Raw genomic sequence first — 18,207 nt, 5'->3', positions numbered from 1 at the left:
CTGTGTACTGTTACCGTGCTATGGTGTACTGTGCAGTAGTGCTGTGTACTGTTACCGTGCTATGGTGTACTGTGCAGTAGTGCCGTGTACTGTTACCATACGGTTACCGTGCTATGGTGTACTGTGCAGTAGTGCCTGTGTACTGTTACCGAGCTATGGTGTACTGTGCAGTAGTGCTGTGTACTGTTACCGTGATATGGTGTACTGTGCAGTAGTGCTGTGTACTGTTACCGTGCTATGGTGTACTGTGCAGTAGTGCTGTGTACTGTTACTGTGCTATGGTGTACTGTGCAGTAGTGCTGCATGTAGTAGTCAAATAAATCCCAATCATAATAAATGTAGTAGTAATATAAGCATATAACTATAACATGCAGTAGTGTAAGTACTACTAAAATATGTAGTAGTAATATAAATCCCAATCCATGTATTAGTAATGGGAGTATGAATAATATATCTAATAGTAATATTAGGGCTGGGCGGTAATATTTATATAGCGGTATAAATTATTCCAATGTTAAGAAATAAGAAATTATAAACAGAAACAAGCAATAAAAATGGAATTTGAAAATAAGAGTGTCATAGAAAATATAACCCATAAAGCACACATGCTATGCTGGTAAATATACGTGTAAAATGAGCAGATGTGGAGCAAGAGACCATAATATGCAAAGTTTGCAACGCAACGTTGATGGCAAGAGGTGGCATCACGACAAATTTGTTCTACCATCTCAAGCGCAAACACAGAGTTGAGTACGAAGTGTGCGTCATGAAGCGCGAGACAGCACCAGCGAGCACGTCTACACTTACCCAGTCAAAAATACGAAACGCTTAGTTTGGAAGATTTAATGTATTGCACGCTTGGTCACTAATAAATCAATAAACGTGCTTTACAATTTGAGACAAGTGTATTTACTTATAAAGTGTGTTCCAAATCATTGTGCAAATAGGATTTTAGTGATGAAATGGATGGATGGCATTGGATTACCGATATCAATCCCGGACAACTGTCATCGTTAGTTTGCCAGGTGAGCCCAATGAAAAGAAAACTACTTCAAAATGATGTTCCGCATCACTAAGCATGCCACAAACTTCAAACAATACGGGAAAGAAAAAGCACCAAATGCTGCAATGCCCTGGGCAAGGCATGAAAACATTCAATCATTCACAAAACCGATCGTACGGTGAAGACATTTGTGGTGGACTGAGAGACAGCCGGGATCGTGCTGACAAAAGCATCATGAGAAATGTTTCTGGAATGAAGAGAGCACCTGCTAAAAAGCCATTACAGAGCAGCAAACAGGTATTTCAAGCTGCTGGTGCTTCTCAAGTCACATGAACCTCAAGGTGCAGGACACACCACAGGCATGCGTGTATGCATCAACCTACTATTTGGCCACCCCTCACCAATACTCACGAGCAGAAAGGCTTGCAGTGGGTCAACAAATCCATGAAGATCAATTTTCCAAACAATCTGTTTACTGCAACCTCGGGTGGTCCGGATGGATGAAGTAGAGTATGGCCAGGGTATCTCAGCAAGGAGGTGGCTGACTCATGTTTACATTGGGAGAAAGCTGGTAGGCCCTTTATGGTCATTGAAGGTGTGAAAATGACCTCAGCAAAGTATGTATTGTAGAGCTTCTGACATGCATGCCAATGCTCCATCTCATGATGCAAGCAATACCTCCCTCTCTCATTGGCTGTTATGGGCAAAATAGGAAAGAAACTCATGGTTTGGCCCCCCTTTTTTGCCCCCTGACCTCAAGCCAATTGAGAACCTATGGAGCATCGTCAAGCAAAAAATCAGATTGCAACAAAACAGCAGCTGTGGGAGGCTATTCTGACATCCTGCACAGATATTCAAGCAGAAACGCTCCAAAACTCCCAAGTTCAATGTAAGAATTGTGAAGGTTCCATCAGAGAAGAGATCTCACGTGAACATGTAACTTGGCCTGTTCAAAGGTTAGTGATTGAAATAGCTTTTGCTTTCGGTAAATATGACCTCCTGATGCTACAAATTCAACAAATGACCATTTTTGCTTCTTGAGCAGTGAAATGCTTTGAAACTCTGCTGTGCATAATCATGGGGAACAGTGCATTTCAAGTTTTTATTTTTGCCCAAAAATTGTACTCTAAAAAGGTTGATGTGATGTGCGATCAGAGAAAAATATCATTTGCATTATCATTTGGAGCGCAGTGTAGGGGTTCAGGTTAGCTTTTTATACAAGACTCCATCATGTCCTGATACAGCCCACAAATATTGTGATACATGCTAAGGTCCATATTGCCCAACCCCAAGTAATAGAAAGATGTAGTAGCAATCTAGGTAATAATGAGCAATGCAGTAGTAATATAAATCCCAATAATAATACATTTAGTAGTAAAACACAGACCCTTTCCAAAAAATTAGAATGTCATGGAAAAGTTGTTTTAATTTCCATAATTCCATTCAAAAAGTTAAACTTTCATAGATTATAGATTCAGGGCCCACAATTTAAACAATTTCAAGTATTTATTTGTTTATTTTTACGTAATTTGGGCTTCCAGCTCATTAAACCCACGAAAACAGGAATTCAAAAAATTAGAATACTGTGAAGAAATCACCATTTACTTCTCAGTTTTTGCAGGAAAAAAGTTAGAAATTAGGATCACATGAAAATCAATCAAAATATGGTACTTTCAAAACGATATGTCAATCTTCAATACTTGGTTGGGAATCCCTTTGCCTTAATCACTGCCTCGATGCCACGTGGCATTGAAGCAATCAGCCTGTGGCATTGCCTGGGAGTTATGGAAGCCCAGATTTCCTTGATGCTTGCTGTCAGCTCTTCTTTGTTGTTGGGTCTGGTGCCCCTCATGTTCCTCTTGAGAATACCCCATAGATTCTCAATGGGGTTTAGGTCCGCTGAGTTGGCTGGCCAGTCAAGCACTGTGATGGCATGGGTATCAAACCAGGTTTTGGTGCTTCTGGCGGTATGGGCAGGGGCCAGGTCCTGCTGGAAGATGAAATCTGCATCTCCGTACAGATCCTCAGCAGAAGGAATCATGAAGTCCTCTAAAACATTCTGGTAGACTGTTGCGGTGACTTTGGATTTAAGAAAGCAGAGTTTACCAACACCTGCACCGGACATTGCACCCCAAATCATGACAGACTGTGGATATTTCACACTGGACCTCAGGCAGCTTGGTTTCTGTTCCTCACCCGTCTTCCTCCAAACCCTTGGACCGTGACTCCCAAATGAAAGGCACACTTTACTTTCATGGGAAAAGAGGACCTTGGACCACTGGCCAACAGTCCAGTCCTTCTTCTCCTTGGCCCAGTGGAGACGCTTCCTACGTTGGCTCAGGTTCAGAAGTGGCTTGACCCGAGGAACCCCACAGTTGTAGCCCATCTCCCGGATGCGTCTGAATGTGGTGGTTTTTGAAGCTGCGACTCCCGCCTCATTCCACTCTTTCTGGATCTCTGCCAGATTCTTGAATCTTCCCTGTTTGATAATCCGCTGAAGCCCACGGTCATCTCTTTTGCTGGTGCATCTTCTCCTGCCACATTTTGCCCTTCCTCTAGACTTTCCATTGATATGCTTGGACACAGCACTCTGTGAACAACCAGCCTCCTTTGCTATGAACTTTTGTGGCTTACCCATCCTATGGAGGGTATCAATGATGGTCTTCTGGCCAGTTGTCATGTCTGCAGTCTTCCCCATATTGAACCCAACTGAGACAATTGAACCAAACTGAAGCAATTTAATGACACCTGGGGAAGCCTGTGCAGGTGATTTGAGTTTAGTAGATGATTAGTGTGTGACACTCAGTTTAAAACATTCATGCCCTGCAAAATTTGGGCTGATTTCTTCACAGTATTCTAATTTTTTGAATTCCTGTTTTCGTGGGTTTAATGAGCTGGAAGCCCAAATTATGTAAAAATAAACAAATACTTGAAATCGTTTAAATTGTGGGCCCTGAATCTATAATCTATGAAAGTTTAACTTTTTGAATGGAATTATGGAAATTAAACAACTTTTCCATGACATTCTAATTTTTTGGAAAGGGTCTGTATGTAATAATCCATGTAGTGGTAATAATGTAAGTACATGTAGTAGTGTATACAGTGATGGAAGTGACAAAGAGTACTTCCTCTTTGGTGGGCCTAGATTGTGGCCATGGCAACATGGCGCCCGCCCCGAGGCAGAGAGGTGGCTTGATTGACAGGAGCGCGGTGCTAAGGGTGGTGGGGATCACGTGACTGAGAGTGGTGGGCGGGGCGGGGCCGGCTAAATAAACACTTCCTCTTTGTGTGTCGCAGTCATCAGCAGACAACATTTCACACACTTTATAGGAAGTACACACACACACACACACACACACACACACACACACACACACACACACGGTTATACATGATGAATGTCATCATAAGAATACATCCATGAAAGAACAGCCCCCAGACAAAGGATGCAGTCATACCAGTTGATATGTCAACTATCAACATCCTAGCAACACTCCTTCAATATTGACTTCACACACGCACGCACACGCACACACTAGTGTTAAATCCCCACCTTTATTACATTTTATTGACAACGTGGCGTCAAGTTCATGTATCAATCTTTTATTGACTTTACTGACAGTCAGCCTGTGCCTGTGTGTGTGAAGGAACGCAACGATCTCATGAAGCGTGGAAGACCTCCTTCAACTTTGACTCAGCTTTTTTTTTTTATTCCCAGCTGCTGCTGCTACTTGGCGAGGAGGCGGGGCGACCACGGCGACGCTAAGCTGATGACGTGACGCTAAATGTGCCACAAAGACGCGTAAAGTGGGGTGTGTAAAGTCCTTATTGGCCGTTTGAATGGGTAGAAATGTGGGAAAATCACATTCATTTCAGTGGGAATAGTTGCAGTGGTATCATTCATTAACTCATCCAATGTCATAGACTTATTTATACGTTGTGTTACACTCTAACGCTCGCTCCCAATGACATATTTATATGCCTTTTTTGTCTTGCACTAGAGGCAAAAAGAGGTGATGATGCAAGAGGTGACTGTTAGATGAGTTTAAAGCCATAAAAGCATGGATCTTTTTGCATGCATTAACACACTCAACGGCAAGGAGGAAGTGGGAGAGCGTGGAGGAGTGTAGCGTGCAGAAGGTTACTACGCACTGTAGGGAAATTTTAACGCATGCACACATGCACAGTTCAGTTTCAAATGTGAAAACTGTCAACAGTTCATGGTGTTATATTTGTAAATAAATTGTTGTCTGGATGTAAAACAACCCTTTTTTGTGTTGTTTATGTTAACAAACTTTGCTGGTCGATAATTGTGCTCCAAACTATCGTCAATAATTGATATTATCTGCATTTTTAGACCATTTTTACATTAATTGTACGACATAATATAAGCCGCCATGTCTGGCTAGCCGTAAATCTTGTTTTATCGTTTGTTGTGAGGACCATTGCCTCTCTGCTGGCGTATGATCGTCAGGAATGACTTAACATGCGAAACAAGAGTACGGGGGAGCCAAACCAACCACACTATTCTCACCTGGCTGACACGGCAGAGTTCCTGCTACGTTGGAGCAGGGGGACACGGGGTGGCAGACTTGTGAAGCTCAAAGCTTGGCTGGCACTTTGTTCCAAGGTGGTGCGGTCCCCACGTAATGTTCCGCGGGACTACGAGGATCGTTTTCGCCGCTTGGGAACTGATATTTTCCTGAAACGTACCTATGTTCTACTGCTGATCACTAAAGAACGGAAAAAAGCAGAAACAAACTTTTTCTTTCCGATGAAAGACGGGAGTCTAATCCTTCCTTTGGTAGGTTCCATAGAACACAATATTCCGTGTGCCTGGAAAAAATCTGTCAAAATGGTGTAAAATAGCAGATAATGAAGGGGTTGTCTTTTGAAAAATGGCTGCGATTGAATGAGTTAATAATGACACATTATTATTAGTTTTTATCATTGATTATTATGATTAACTATTGATATTATTACTGCGTGAAGGCTCATCAACTTGTAACCACGTTACGTTAGTGTAATTCATTTCTTCCATCATGAATTAAAAAATCTGTCAAAATTGACGATACATTTAGCAAGAAACATGTTCTCTTTTTTATTACTAATATGTATTTAAAAAATACAAAATAATAATACTTCATACATGTTTTCAAAATATTCAAATTATATCAAATAATTAAAAAGTATTATAGTAAAAAAGTTTGAAAAAATAAATTAAAATATAAATACAAATATTGTAAAAAAAAAAAAAAAAAAAAAAACCACACATGTTGCTTAAAGACTCGGGGTGACTTGTGTCTAAAAAGCAGTGCAGGTCCACAGCGGCCCTCTCAGTGCCCCCCTCCCCAACCAACATCTCACCTCCCTGCGAGAGTTCTGAGGCTCCGACCGCCAAGAATGTGTCAGCAGCGTGCGACCGTCGGGGGCCACATTTACCCGGGCCCTCACACGTGCACGGTGGCGGGGTTTGCACACGTCTCGTGTGCCTTTACCGCCTCGCCTGCTTCCTGGAGTTAGCTGGCTAACTCTAGCATTGCAAACAGAAAGTAAACAGGAAGTGAGCGCATTTGAGGTGGATTTTAAATGTCAGGGTTCTATGTGTGAGTGCTGGAAAGTCTATGAAGCGCAGTTCCCCAGGCTAATAAAGTTAGCGTGATGCTGAACATCATCATTAATAATCAATCTTTGATGTATCTGCTCCATACTTGTGTTGCCTTAGTTCTTTTTATGGCAGCAGCGTGGCTTTATACGCGTGCACGTGTCACGGTTGTCGTTGAAAAAGAAAGTGAGACTCCCCCATGTGTTGACACAGCAGCACAGAGCGCTGCCTCGCCGCACTGCTTCCTGTTTCAGGGCCGCTAACGCGCTAATCAGCCTCGTGATCTCAGGATGCCACGACATGCACGCTGGCTACGCCTCCAGCTTTCCAATCCCGGGATCACTGGCGTCCAATCCCGGGATTAACCTCTGGCGTCAGTGTTTGCCCGCGCGGCTGACGAGCGCCGAGGTCAATTAGCATGGCGGCTGTCAGACGCGATAATCCCCGTGACGTCCTCAGACAAATATCCTGATCTCGCCGCGCGTCAAGATGTGATTAAGAGATGATACACAATACATCCCTGATTGGATCAAACCTCATTCACTCCTGACGGGACTTTATTTTGAAATCCCTGCCGCCCAATCACGACATCATCCCGTTATTGGCTACGGAACAGAAGCGTAGCCACGTCCCACACGGAACACGCTCACCGTGAGGGACGGGAAGTGATTATGGCGTCTTTGGCTGGCGATAGTGCCAAGGAGAAGCCACACCTTGAAAAGTCTCCTGTTTGGGACTTTCCCGCTGAAATACGTCAACAAAGTAAACAAAGACAAGCGGATGAGAGGAGAGCAGGGTGCTGCCATTGGTCAGTACAGATGGGGGCGGGGCTACCAGCAGCAACTATCAACACTACCCTTCAACCAATAAGAAACATTGCTTTACTACTAACAGCTATTCAAAATAAAATTTTCTTTCACTTTATTTGACAATTTTACAAGATGAAAGTCGCCATATTAGGAGAATCAAATCAAATAGTAATAATAATAATAATGAGAAAAAAGTCACAATTTGACAAAAAATATGGTAGTTTCCCAAGAATAAACCGTGTAGTACACGATGCAGTACGTAGTATGTACTATATGTGGTATACGTACTATATATACCAGGGGTGTAACAATACGTGTATCTGTATCGAACCGCTCAATACACATGCGTACCGAACCGTGAGCCCTGTATGGAACAGTACTCGGTTTCCTATTGACTGGATCAACTTCTGCCGGTGCTCTGTGCTGAAAGCCAGCGTGTCTGCCATCATCTGCTGTGGCTCAGGTTGCGTTGTCAAGCACGGAGCCACTGAGCTCTGCCTGCCACATTCATGCCATGCTCAAAATGTTGAAAAATGAGACAAATGTCGGCAAATTCAATAAAATTCTGACTAAAAAAAGGCCAGGTCATTTTTTTTTTGATCGAAAAAATATCGAACCGTAACACAAACGTATCGAACCGAACCCTGAATTGTGTGCATCGTTGCACCCCTAACATACAGTATACTATGTATCATATGCAGTACACTACAGTGTTGTATGCTTCTACTACTACGGCGTTGTGTGCTTCTGCTACGGCGTTCTGTGCGTCTACGCCGTTGTGTGCTTGTGTACAACATGAACACATGCGTGAAGCCAGGGGTGTTTAGGCAGGTGAGTGCATGCATGCTGCATGCTGCATGTCATGTTGAGAAGGAGCAGCTGCAGGATGAGGATGAGGATGAGGATGAGTGTGTATGACAGATTGATGCATCCATCACATCAAATGTTACTGAGCATCTCCAGGTGTGTGTGTGTGTGTGTGTGTGTGTGTGTGTCTACACGCGTTACCTGGGCTCGGGCAGGATGATCTTCTTGCTGGCGCGTGCTGCTGGAGTGGACTTGCTCTTCTCCATCGCCATCAAGTAGCTGACATCAGCCAACACTGCCTCCAGGTCCGCCATCTTTCTCAGCAGACTTTTGCGTGGAGCTTCAAAAACACAGAGGTCCTCCACCAGATGAGACCACCATCAATGTCCCGGGGTAGGGTGGGGGGAGGAGGAGGGCGGGTGTCCTGGCTGTCGACCGTGTCCTCAGAGTGTCATCATTGGCTTGGAGGAGGAGTAGTTGCCAATCAAAGATTCGATGCTTGCTTTTTATTTCGATCCCATTTAAGGCAACAGCTTCTCCGTGCACGCTGCCGTCACACGCACGGGATTGACGGCCTGTCCCCGATGCAGCATCCGTCCCCCGGAACAATGTCCACGCTGGTCTGTCCACACAGGCTGTGTTGAGGAGGGAGGATGGAGGGCAGGTGGACTAATCCTCCAGCTGCGTGCTTGAAAAGTGTCTTCTTGTGTGAGAGCAATGCAAATGTCTTCCAGCCAGCAAACACAAGCTAGCGCGCCTCCTTTGCGTTCCACACAGTCCACACGGAGAGCTGCCTGCCTCGGCCCGAAACGTCGTCTGGTCTGGTCCCGGACTGAGGAGGACGAGAGACTATGTCCCTCAGGCTGCTGCCTGCGACGCTCGATCACGTCAGAAGCTACCGTCGATGTTTGCTTTGCTAGTTAGCATGCAGCTAGCTGCGGAGCTAACAGACTAGCGGGCTAGCTGCGCTGCTAGCCGGCAGCTTCGAGTCAGGCTGCGTTCCTTCACAAGAAAACATCCAGTGTCTCCAAAAGTCTCCTAAAAATGACCCCGCAGCGTCCAGGCCGAGTGTTAGTGAAGCGTCGTCGCGTCGCCGGGGCAGCCAGCGCGGAGGGCTGCCTGGGGACTGCCAGTGACGCTGGAGGAGGGGGAGGGGGCGCCAGAAACACTCGGAACTTTTAAGTCAAATGGCGGACAAACTAAAGCAGTAAACGGCGGGGAGGAACGTGTCGACCGGCGGAGGTGGCGCGGAAGTGTACCGCACCGAGACGCTGGCGTCTCGTCGACCGCACTGATCTCTACAAACAGGAGGGGTTGCGGGTCTTCGTGCTCCGCCAGCTCCGGGCGACTCCTTCCTACCAGGCTAGCCGAGCTGGAGGATCTTCCGTCGGCTCGGCTATAGTGAGCGGCTCAGTGTCCGGTGGCCCTCCGAAGCGAGTGCCGGGAGACTCTGTCCTCTCTCCGGTGTCTCACGAGATGTCCGGACCCCGACTCCGGTACCGTGCGTGTCCCGTGGAAACCCCTAGTCTCCGTGTTTTTCTCTCGTCTTTAACGCGGTGGCTGCGCTGCCTTGTGGCTCAACTTCCTCCCACTGCGGCGGGAGGGCTTCCAAAACCCGGAGCAGCTCGCAGCCTGGAGCCGGACCGGTGGTACCGCACCACTCTGCTCGCCACGGTTCGGGTGGTTCGGGTCACAAGAACATTGTTGAACATTAAAATGTTAATGAAACACTTGAGACATCGTTAGACAACACGGAAGTATGCTATTTCCTGTTCTCGCATGTTTCATGATGGCGACATTTTGGTGCGTGCGTGTGCGCGCGTGTTGGAGGTGATGAATAAAAGGCACTGGTGACTGTTTCTAATATAATGGCGGTGCATTAAACGTGGAATAAAGCAGGAGAGTTGTCAGTATTGAGTCGGTTGCCATCAAATGTTATTTTTGAGCAGTGCAGTAAAAGCAAACATTAAACTCTGTGGACCCTCGAGGGTGAAAATGTTCTCTTTCTTGTTTAAATACTTTGAAAGTAAACAACGTGAACATGTTGGTATATTCAATGTGAAAGCTAACATTACATAACGTGACAGTGCCACGCCGGTCATTAGCTTTATGCTAATGTGGCCCCTTGTTGCAATCATTACATTCTGGAGCAATGAAACACTTTTATTTCCACCAATCATTCGGGTCTGGTTCTGCCAGGTTAAACCTGCCTAACCCTTTTCCCTCCGAGGGCCACATACTGACAATCAATCAAAGAATGTGGGGCTCCACTTCGATATTTTTATGTATTCTTAAATTTTGTAAAAAAACAAACATTATATTTCAAGACAAAACTTTGTGTTATGATTACTTATCAGTATCGACCGTTCCGCTTCTTCTCTTTACATTTTGCTCCTTTGCAGGGCAATCCCTGTATCGGGTCCTGGGTCTCTTTGGGATCTGTGGGCAGCAGAAACAAAGAGCCATCAAGAACATCTTGGAAGCTGCTGAGAAAGCTTCCAGGTGGCTCTGGATTAAAAGGGGTGAGGAGTGACGGAGTTTTGCTACCTAGACACAAGTCGGGGGCTGATCATCCCCGGATGGGTCGCCTGGAAGAGGGTGTCTGGACCTAAGACCCGAAACACCCGATGACGCCAGGTCCGTTCACTGACGATGTGTCTAGGTTGCACCTCAAGGTGTATTATATCACTGCTCTATTTTTTCACAATTATTGCTGGGGGGTTTTGGGTTTAATTTTATTTTGACAATGTGCCACGGGACAATAAAAAACAAGCTGCCAACCGCAAATCGCCCCCAGGCCGCACTTTGGACACCCCTGCCCTAACACCACATCTCAGCTTTGTGTTGCAGGCGACAACACAAATAGTTCAGAACCTAACCCAACCCTGAACTCTTACCCCTAACCCCTATCCCAACCTAACACTAGTAACATGAAGCCCCAATCCTAACCCTAACCCCAACCCTTAGCTGCAGCCTAACTCATTTATCCCTGAAAGCTAACCTATGTCTTGGCCCTTAACTATAGTCCTAACCCAACACTGACATGAACCCCCAACTGCTAACCAAATCTTAAGCGTAACCCTAACCCAACCTTTAACCCCAGCCTAACTCTTTCCCCTTAAAGCTAACCCAATCCTTGACCCTTAACTGTGATCCTAACCAAACGCTGCTAATATGAAACCCCTAACCCCAACCCCTAACCTAGCCCTTATCCCTTAAAGCTAACCTATTCTTCACCGCTAACTGCCGTCCTAACACGAAACCCCAACCCTTAACCCTAGCCTAACTCTTTCCCCTTAAAGCTAACCCAATCCTTGACCCTTGACTGTAGTCCTAACCAAATGCTGCTAGCATGAAACCCCAACTCCTCACCCAAAGCCCAAGTGTGAGCCTCGTCCCAACCCCCAACCCTCATCCCTGAAGCCAAGCGTGATGAGATGAGATGAAGATGTTGAATGAAAGAAATGCTGCTGATGTTTAAGAAAGACGGTTTATTTGGCTGGAAAGCAGCGGGGGTCAGAGGTGAAGGGTCACTGCTGGATGCGGCGGATGGATTGGACCTGGGGTGTCTGGCTGTGGGAGCCGAACTCCTTGAAGTGTTTGTACTCGCCGCAGTGACGGTCGCACTCCATGATGTACTGGTAACCACGGTAACCGGGGTACTGGTAGCACACAAAGCTGTTGGGAGACACAGTGGGGCGGTGGGGGGGCTGTGTGTCAGAGAGTGGCGAGCTAGCACGACCGAGGGGACGGGGTCACTCACGCTCCGGACTGGACCCGCAGAGAGCCCACTTCGTTGTTGCACCAGCCCATGGCCTGCAGGGAGGGGTAGTCGTCACTCAGCTCGCCCTTCCGGCCCAGGAAGTTCTCCCTCTCAAAGATGGTCATGCGGCACTCTCTGTGGTTCTGGAAGGAGAAAAAGGACACGCTCAGGAGGACGTCGCAACGGCGGACGTGACGCGGACGCCACTCACGGCGCAGGCGATGGGCCGGAAGGAGGTCAACCTCTCGATGTGGTAGGCGTTGCTCCCTCCGAAGGCGTCGCACTGGGGGTACTCGCCCCGCTCCAGAACCAGCTGCTGGCCCTGGAAGGAGGCGTGCTCGTAGCCCACCCAGCTGCAAGGAGCAAAGCCGTTAGCGGGACATGAGGACGCCGGACACGGTAGCTGGACGGACACTGAGCACTCACGCCCCGCTCTCCACCCGCAGGGAGCGCACAGTCTCGAAGCCCAACTCCATCACGTTGCAGCACTCGGACGTGAACTCGTGGCGCCGGCCCTGGAAGCACTCCTCGTCGAACACGATGATCTACGCACAGCGACACGGCGTTTGAGCACCACCACGTACACCGCCGGGCATCCTCCTCATTGCTGTGTGACTTGCCGCCCCCCACTCACCTTCCAGTGTCCGGAGAACTTGGTGCAGTGGTGAGTCATCTCGTCTGCAAGGACACACGCGCACGGGTCACAACCTGGAAGCCACGTTACCAGCAGAACCAGACAGGCTGCCGGGTTCTGATCAGAGACCCACCTTCACCGGCATGGAAGCCTCACCCCTCGACCCCGTGGTGGGGGTCCAGGCACTGCTCAGGTGAATGTGGGGTCTGGGCGGGCGACGGACACTCACCTTGCTCTGACGCTCTTTGCTGCCGAGAGTGAGAGCAGGCTGGTGCCCCCTCCCTTTTAAAGCCTCCCCTGGCAGGAGGCCATCCTGAAAGGCCCGCTCAGCAAAGGGGCGGGGCCTCGCCACCTTTGTGTGTCGCCCCCCCCCCGCGCCCGGACGACAAAGGCGGCTTTAATCTGCGGACGACCAGAAGTGCAGACGCCACATTATCAGCTGGGAGGGGGGCACGGACCACCATGACCATGACGATGATGAAGAAGCGGGATGCAAATGAGCTCATGAGAAGACAAAGGTCAGAGGTCGTTGATTAGGTGTCAAAAGTCATGATCAAATATTCATCAGTCTCAAAATGGACTTCTCCAAATTCATCTAAAATATGAAAAATCATTTCAAAATCTATAAAAAAGATCTAACATTTTAAAAGTAATGTGAAATATCCAAACGTCTTTCAAAAATATATCAAAATGAGCATAAAAATCATGTAACAGTGACTGCAACAAACATGCAACTTGGGAAAATGTTAACATCTCAATCAAAATTCAGAACTAAAACATAAAAATCTGCATCAATACAACTGATTGACAATACAGTGCAATTATTTACATCAATTTGAATATAAAAGATATCAACAAACTTTACAATGAAGATAAATATTCATACAGAATAGAAAAACAAATCTAAAAATCAACATACAAATTCCAAACAAAAAAAACGCTTTAAAACCAACATAAAAAGAATATACAATTTGGTATAAAATCAATATAAAATATTTAAAAAGTATGAAAATGAGTAATTCAGAGGTCCTGGGTGTATGACAGGCCACTGCTCCTCAAAAGGATAAATTCAATGCTGAGACTAACGTGACAAATAAAGTTGTTTCCTGTTAGCCATACTGCCATCATCCATAAAATGAGCAGAAATGACGCGCCCATAAATGGACATTTCCTCTTCCTGCTTATCCTTCATGTTTTACTACACCAAAGTACAGAAATGACCGAATGAAAGTGTGAGACGACGCGATGAGATTAGCGTTGATAATCTGTACGTAGCAAACGTGTTAATCCTTCTTCTATAGCACAAACAATCCCATTTGATGTCATTTAATCCCTTCTGTAATCCACGCGTTAGTGAATCATAGCTAGCTAGCTTCTTTCTAGCCACATCACCGGTTAGCACTTCAGTCTTTTAGTTAGTACATGAGCGAGTTAGCATATGAGCCAGTTAGCATTAGCGTAGGCCAGCATGTCGGGTTAGCAACCAGGAAGTTGTGAGTTGTGAACGAAGGTGAAGTGTATAAGTGAATGCGAAGGAGGTGTGAAGATGCTAGGAGCTAGCAGGTGATGACATCACGGTGGGTTCTTTACATTCCTCGTGGAGCCGCTTTGAGCCCCCGAAGCAACACAAACCGAAACGCCTCGCTCAGCGCTTTCCTTTCCTGGTAAAGTGCTTACAGGCTTCCAGGCCATGCCACGAGCCGCTCGGCATTGGCCCGGCCCGACTCTGATGACGAGGCTTTTTCTTTTGTGCCGGGAGCCTCGGCGCTCGACCTTTGCCAGACTATAAAAGCTGGCCTGGAGCGAGGGGGGAGACCAGCTTGAGCCAGCCTGCCTCACGCGACACCGCAGGACAGACCCGACCCAGGTAAGCGCACGCACGCACGCACGCACTCGCTAACATCATCATCACCACCTCCGTCTCCCGCCCAGACTCTCCTGAAGCCCCCCCGCCATGTCTCAGACCGCCAAGTCTGCCTCCAGCCAGGGCGCTGACCCCAAAGACAAGGGAATCCCCGCCCCCGCCGCCTCCAGCAAGGCCACCAAGACGGGCGAGCCCGGCTTGGGATCCTTCAGAGTGAGTCCGCTTTCAAAACACACATTGCCCTGCCCCCCCCCCCACGGTCACATGACAACATACCACACTTAGAAACAATAAGTGCACACTTGGCTACTTGCACTTAGTCTTTTGAGTGCCTAAGTGCGTGATGTGAACATGCAGGACCCCCACAGTCGCCATCTTGTAAGGGGAGGGACGGTGTGTACATGCAAGTATTGCGCGTGCGGTGACGCCCCCTGCTGGTGCGTGTGTGCAGATCATGCTGTTCGACCAGGAGAACTTCCAGGGCAGGATGTTGGAGCTCCAGGGCGAGTGCGTGAACGTGTGCGAGCGAGGATTGGACCGAGTCAGGAGTCTCATCGTGGACAGTGGCCCGTAAGAAGACACCCCCCGCCCCAGACAAGTCCATGTGTTGACCTGTCCACTCATGGCTCTCTCTGTCGACCCAACCCTCCCCCCTCCGCTCTCCGTGCCCCCACCCACCCGACCATGCCCGTCGGCACCCCACCCCCCCTCTCCCCCCCTATTCCAGCTTTGTTGCTTTTGAGCAGACCAACCTCCGTGGGGAGATGTTCATCCTGGAGAAGGGGGAGTATCCTCGCTGGGACACCTGGAGCAACTCCTACCGCAGTGACTGCCTCGTGTCCCTCAGGCCCATCCGCATGGTACCGCCCACTGACCTTTAACCCTACACCTAAAGGTCACGCTGGTGGACGTGTTGGCACGTCGCTAATGATGGACACCGAGCTTGATGGCTTCCTTCCTTCAGCTTGGAACACAAAACATGCATATTATTATCCAGCTAGAACACTAGCGAGCTAATCTGCATACTAGCCACTTACTTTGCATATTAGCACGGTCGTTGGTGTGTTAGATGGGTAGTTATCACATTCACCAATGAGTTAGCACATTAACCAGTTCATTGTAAAAATAGGTAGTTAGCACATTGGCAAGATATTAGCACCGTAGTCAGGTGCACAGAACATCAGTCAGTTAGCATATTAACCAGGTAGCATATTAGCCACCTAGTGGTCATATTAGTTAGCGCATTAGCCAGATAGTTGGCAAATTAGCCAGTTAGTTAGCATACTATTTTGCACATGAGCCAGGTAGTTAGCATGCTAGCCAGTTAATAAGCAAATTAGCCAGTCACCACACTGGTGAGCATATTAGCCAGTCAGTTAGCACGCTAGTTAGTATTTAGCCAAGGAGTTTGCATTTTAGCCAGACAGTTAGCACATTCAAAAGGTATTTCGCTTATTGGCCAGTTAGCACACTAGTTAGTATTTAGCCAGATAGGTTCCATTTTAGCCAGGCAGTCAGGACATTAGCCTGTGATGGGTAGTTAGCATTTTTGCCAGTTAGCTAGCACATTAACTAATGCATCGCAGAGCAAATGAGCCAGTTATTTTTCACATTAGTTCATATTTAGCCAGGTAGTTAGCACATTAGCTGGTTAGTTAGCATATTTGAAGGTAGCTCGGATATTAACCAGCTATTGAACACATCAGTTAGCATATAGCCAGTTAGTTGGCATATTTGAAGGTAGTTAGCATATTTACTAGTTATTGAACACATGTGTTAGTATTTAGCCAGGTAGCTAGCACATTAGCCATTTAGCTAGCATATCTGAAAGTAGTTAGCATATTAGCCAGTTATTAAACACAGTTAGTATTTAGCCAGGCAGTTAGCATATTAGCAAGTTAACAAGCATATTTGAAAGTAGTTAGCATGTTAACCAGTTATTTATCACATTAGTTAGTATTTAGCCAGGTAGCTAGCACATTAGCCAGTTAGCTAGCATATTTGAAAGTACTTAGCATATTAACCAGTTATTCATCACATTAGTTCAAATTTAGCCAGGTAGTTAGCCAGCTAACATAGGTGTAGCTGGAGGAAGTGTTGATGATGCTAATGATGGATGTCTTTTTGTGTCGTCGTTGTTGACAGGACAGCTTGGAGCACAAGATCTGCCTACACGAGCTGTCTGACTTCAAGGGCAACAAGATGGAGATCCAGGAGGACGACGTTCCCACCCTGTGGGCGCACGGCTTCTGTGACCGAGTGGGCAGCGTGAGGGTGCCAGGAGGAGCGTAAGTTCCACAAATATTGGGCCTCCTCAGTGCTAATGTTCTTGTAGATGACAAGCGCGGTGATGTCATCACAGGGCCGGGAGCTGACTTCTTGTTTGTCCACAAATATGTACTTTACTCTTGACTTTTCTTTCCTGTTTGCTGTTCCACCAGCAGAAGCGCTGCAGGCCAAGCGGCGCTAGCAGTTAAACTTAAACTTAGCTAGCAAGTAGCTAGCACGTGTCCTGGCGTTCACCTTGACTTTGTACAAACGTCCTTGAGACCCCCCCCACCCCCACCCCCCACCCCCAGTGTCAAATACGCCACTTTTTGGCGCTTTTGTTGTGAAGATCAAGTAAATTTTGTCCCACAAAAATAAACACACTTCAGACATTTTCTTTCCACTCCCATAAAACCTTTTGACTAAGCAGTAGAACGTTTGACTGGCCGCTAAAGTAGAAAGCAAACAGCAGCGCCCCCGTGTGGACTGAAGTTGCATTGAAAGTCTGCGTCAGTACACTCCATTAAGTGTACTTAGTTCATCTGACTATCGCATTTTTGCACGTTTACCTCCTTTTTAAATGGTCACTTTAGTCCCTCCCTTTCCGCTATTACTATTGAGGGTGGTGTCAGTCACGAGCATAACATCCGGGTACTGACCGTGCACCGCACTTTTCAGTCTCAAGCAAGCGCGCCAACAGAGACGCAGCCTTCCGTCTTCCAACTAGTTAAATCACGTGAACGTGTCGTAAAGCGCTCCTGCTCATGTTGTCGTGACGTGTCCCTCAGGTGGGTGGGCTACCAGTACCCGGGCTACAGAGGCTACCAGTACCTGTTTGAGTGCGGCGACTTCCGGCACTACAACGACTTCTCGGCCATGCAGCCTCAGATCCAGTCCGTGCGTCGCATCAGAGACATGCAGTTCCACCAGAGAGGATGCTTCACCTTCACCTCCGCCAGCAAGTGAGCGACACCTGCTGGCCACGCGGTGCAACTTTTTACTCCTCCACTGACTCCTTTCTCCCCCATTCGGGAGAGATTCCTGACTTTTTATGGTGCTAACTAATAAAACACATTGTGGAAAACAATCCATGCTGCCTGCGTCACCTTTCAACATCGAGTTCAACTTTAGAACAGTCACACATGACGTCACGGCAGAACGCCATCACGATCCATCGGGAAGAAGCTAGCAGGATTAGCTTCACTTTCACTCAGAGAATTGATGCTACTGGTTGCTAAAGCTAGCCGAACATTTGAGAATTAAAACGCGTTGAAATGTCGCGGTATGCTAACTACACCATGCTAACGAGCTACCGGGATCTGATGCGAACATTCTTTTTTTTACATTTAATTTTTATTAGAACACCCCCAATAAAGAAAACTGAAGTATATACATACAACTATGGCAACAACTTCAAGGCACAAGGTAAAACAAAAACATATTCACACGACTGC

The 18,207-nt window shown here is 47.0% G+C and overlaps 3 protein-coding genes across 7 annotated transcripts in view; 1 reads left to right on the top strand and 2 right to left on the bottom strand.

Annotated features, from left to right (window-relative positions):
- grk3 (G protein-coupled receptor kinase 3) overlaps positions 1 to 10,016 on the bottom strand; it is a 34,929-nt gene extending 24,913 nt beyond the window's left edge. For 2 of the 4 annotated variants that reach the window (XM_054757372.1, XM_054757373.1), the window contains exon 1: positions 8,426 to 10,014. In XM_054757372.1, coding sequence (XP_054613347.1) covers positions 8,426 to 8,538 — 113 coding nt within the window. In that variant the 5' untranslated portion in view covers positions 8,539 to 10,014. Of the gene's footprint in view, positions 1 to 8,425 lie in introns of all 4 variants that reach the window. The other 2 variants (XM_054757371.1, XM_054757374.1) reach the window with 2 other exon arrangements.
- Positions 10,017 to 11,695: 1,679 nt separating this feature from the next.
- cryba4 (crystallin, beta A4) lies at positions 11,696 to 12,965 on the bottom strand. Of its 2 annotated transcripts, none has more exons than XM_054757381.1 (6): positions 12,851 to 12,965; positions 12,622 to 12,665; positions 12,414 to 12,532; positions 12,199 to 12,340; positions 11,988 to 12,130; positions 11,696 to 11,902 (listed from the first exon to the last, which is right to left on the bottom strand). In XM_054757381.1, the coding sequence occupies exons 2-6, from the start codon at positions 12,658 to 12,660 to the stop codon at positions 11,755 to 11,757; spliced, it is 591 nt and encodes a 196-aa protein (XP_054613356.1). In that variant the 5' UTR covers positions 12,661 to 12,665; positions 12,851 to 12,965; the 3' UTR covers positions 11,696 to 11,754. The 2 variants fall into 2 exon arrangements, with proteins under 2 accessions (XP_054613356.1, XP_054613354.1); XM_054757379.1 differs by having other exon boundaries at positions 12,755 to 12,914.
- Positions 12,966 to 14,321: 1,356 nt separating this feature from the next.
- crybb1 (crystallin, beta B1) lies at positions 14,322 to 17,840 on the top strand. Its single transcript, XM_054757378.1, has 6 exons — positions 14,322 to 14,488; positions 14,554 to 14,698; positions 14,937 to 15,055; positions 15,213 to 15,345; positions 16,631 to 16,773; positions 17,542 to 17,840. Exons 2-6 carry the CDS (start codon positions 14,576 to 14,578, stop codon positions 17,717 to 17,719), a joined length of 696 nt encoding a protein of 231 aa, XP_054613353.1. The 5' UTR covers positions 14,322 to 14,488; positions 14,554 to 14,575; the 3' UTR covers positions 17,720 to 17,840.
- Positions 17,841 to 18,207: the final 367 nt, after the last annotated feature.

The sequence above is a fragment of the Dunckerocampus dactyliophorus genome, chromosome 17 (genome assembly GCF_027744805.1).
Source record: "Dunckerocampus dactyliophorus isolate RoL2022-P2 chromosome 17, RoL_Ddac_1.1, whole genome shotgun sequence".
NCBI classification, from domain to species: domain Eukaryota; kingdom Metazoa; phylum Chordata; class Actinopteri; order Syngnathiformes; family Syngnathidae; genus Dunckerocampus; species Dunckerocampus dactyliophorus.
The sequence above is the reverse complement of the archived record's forward strand: the minus strand, read 5'-3'. Positions and strand labels throughout refer to the sequence as shown.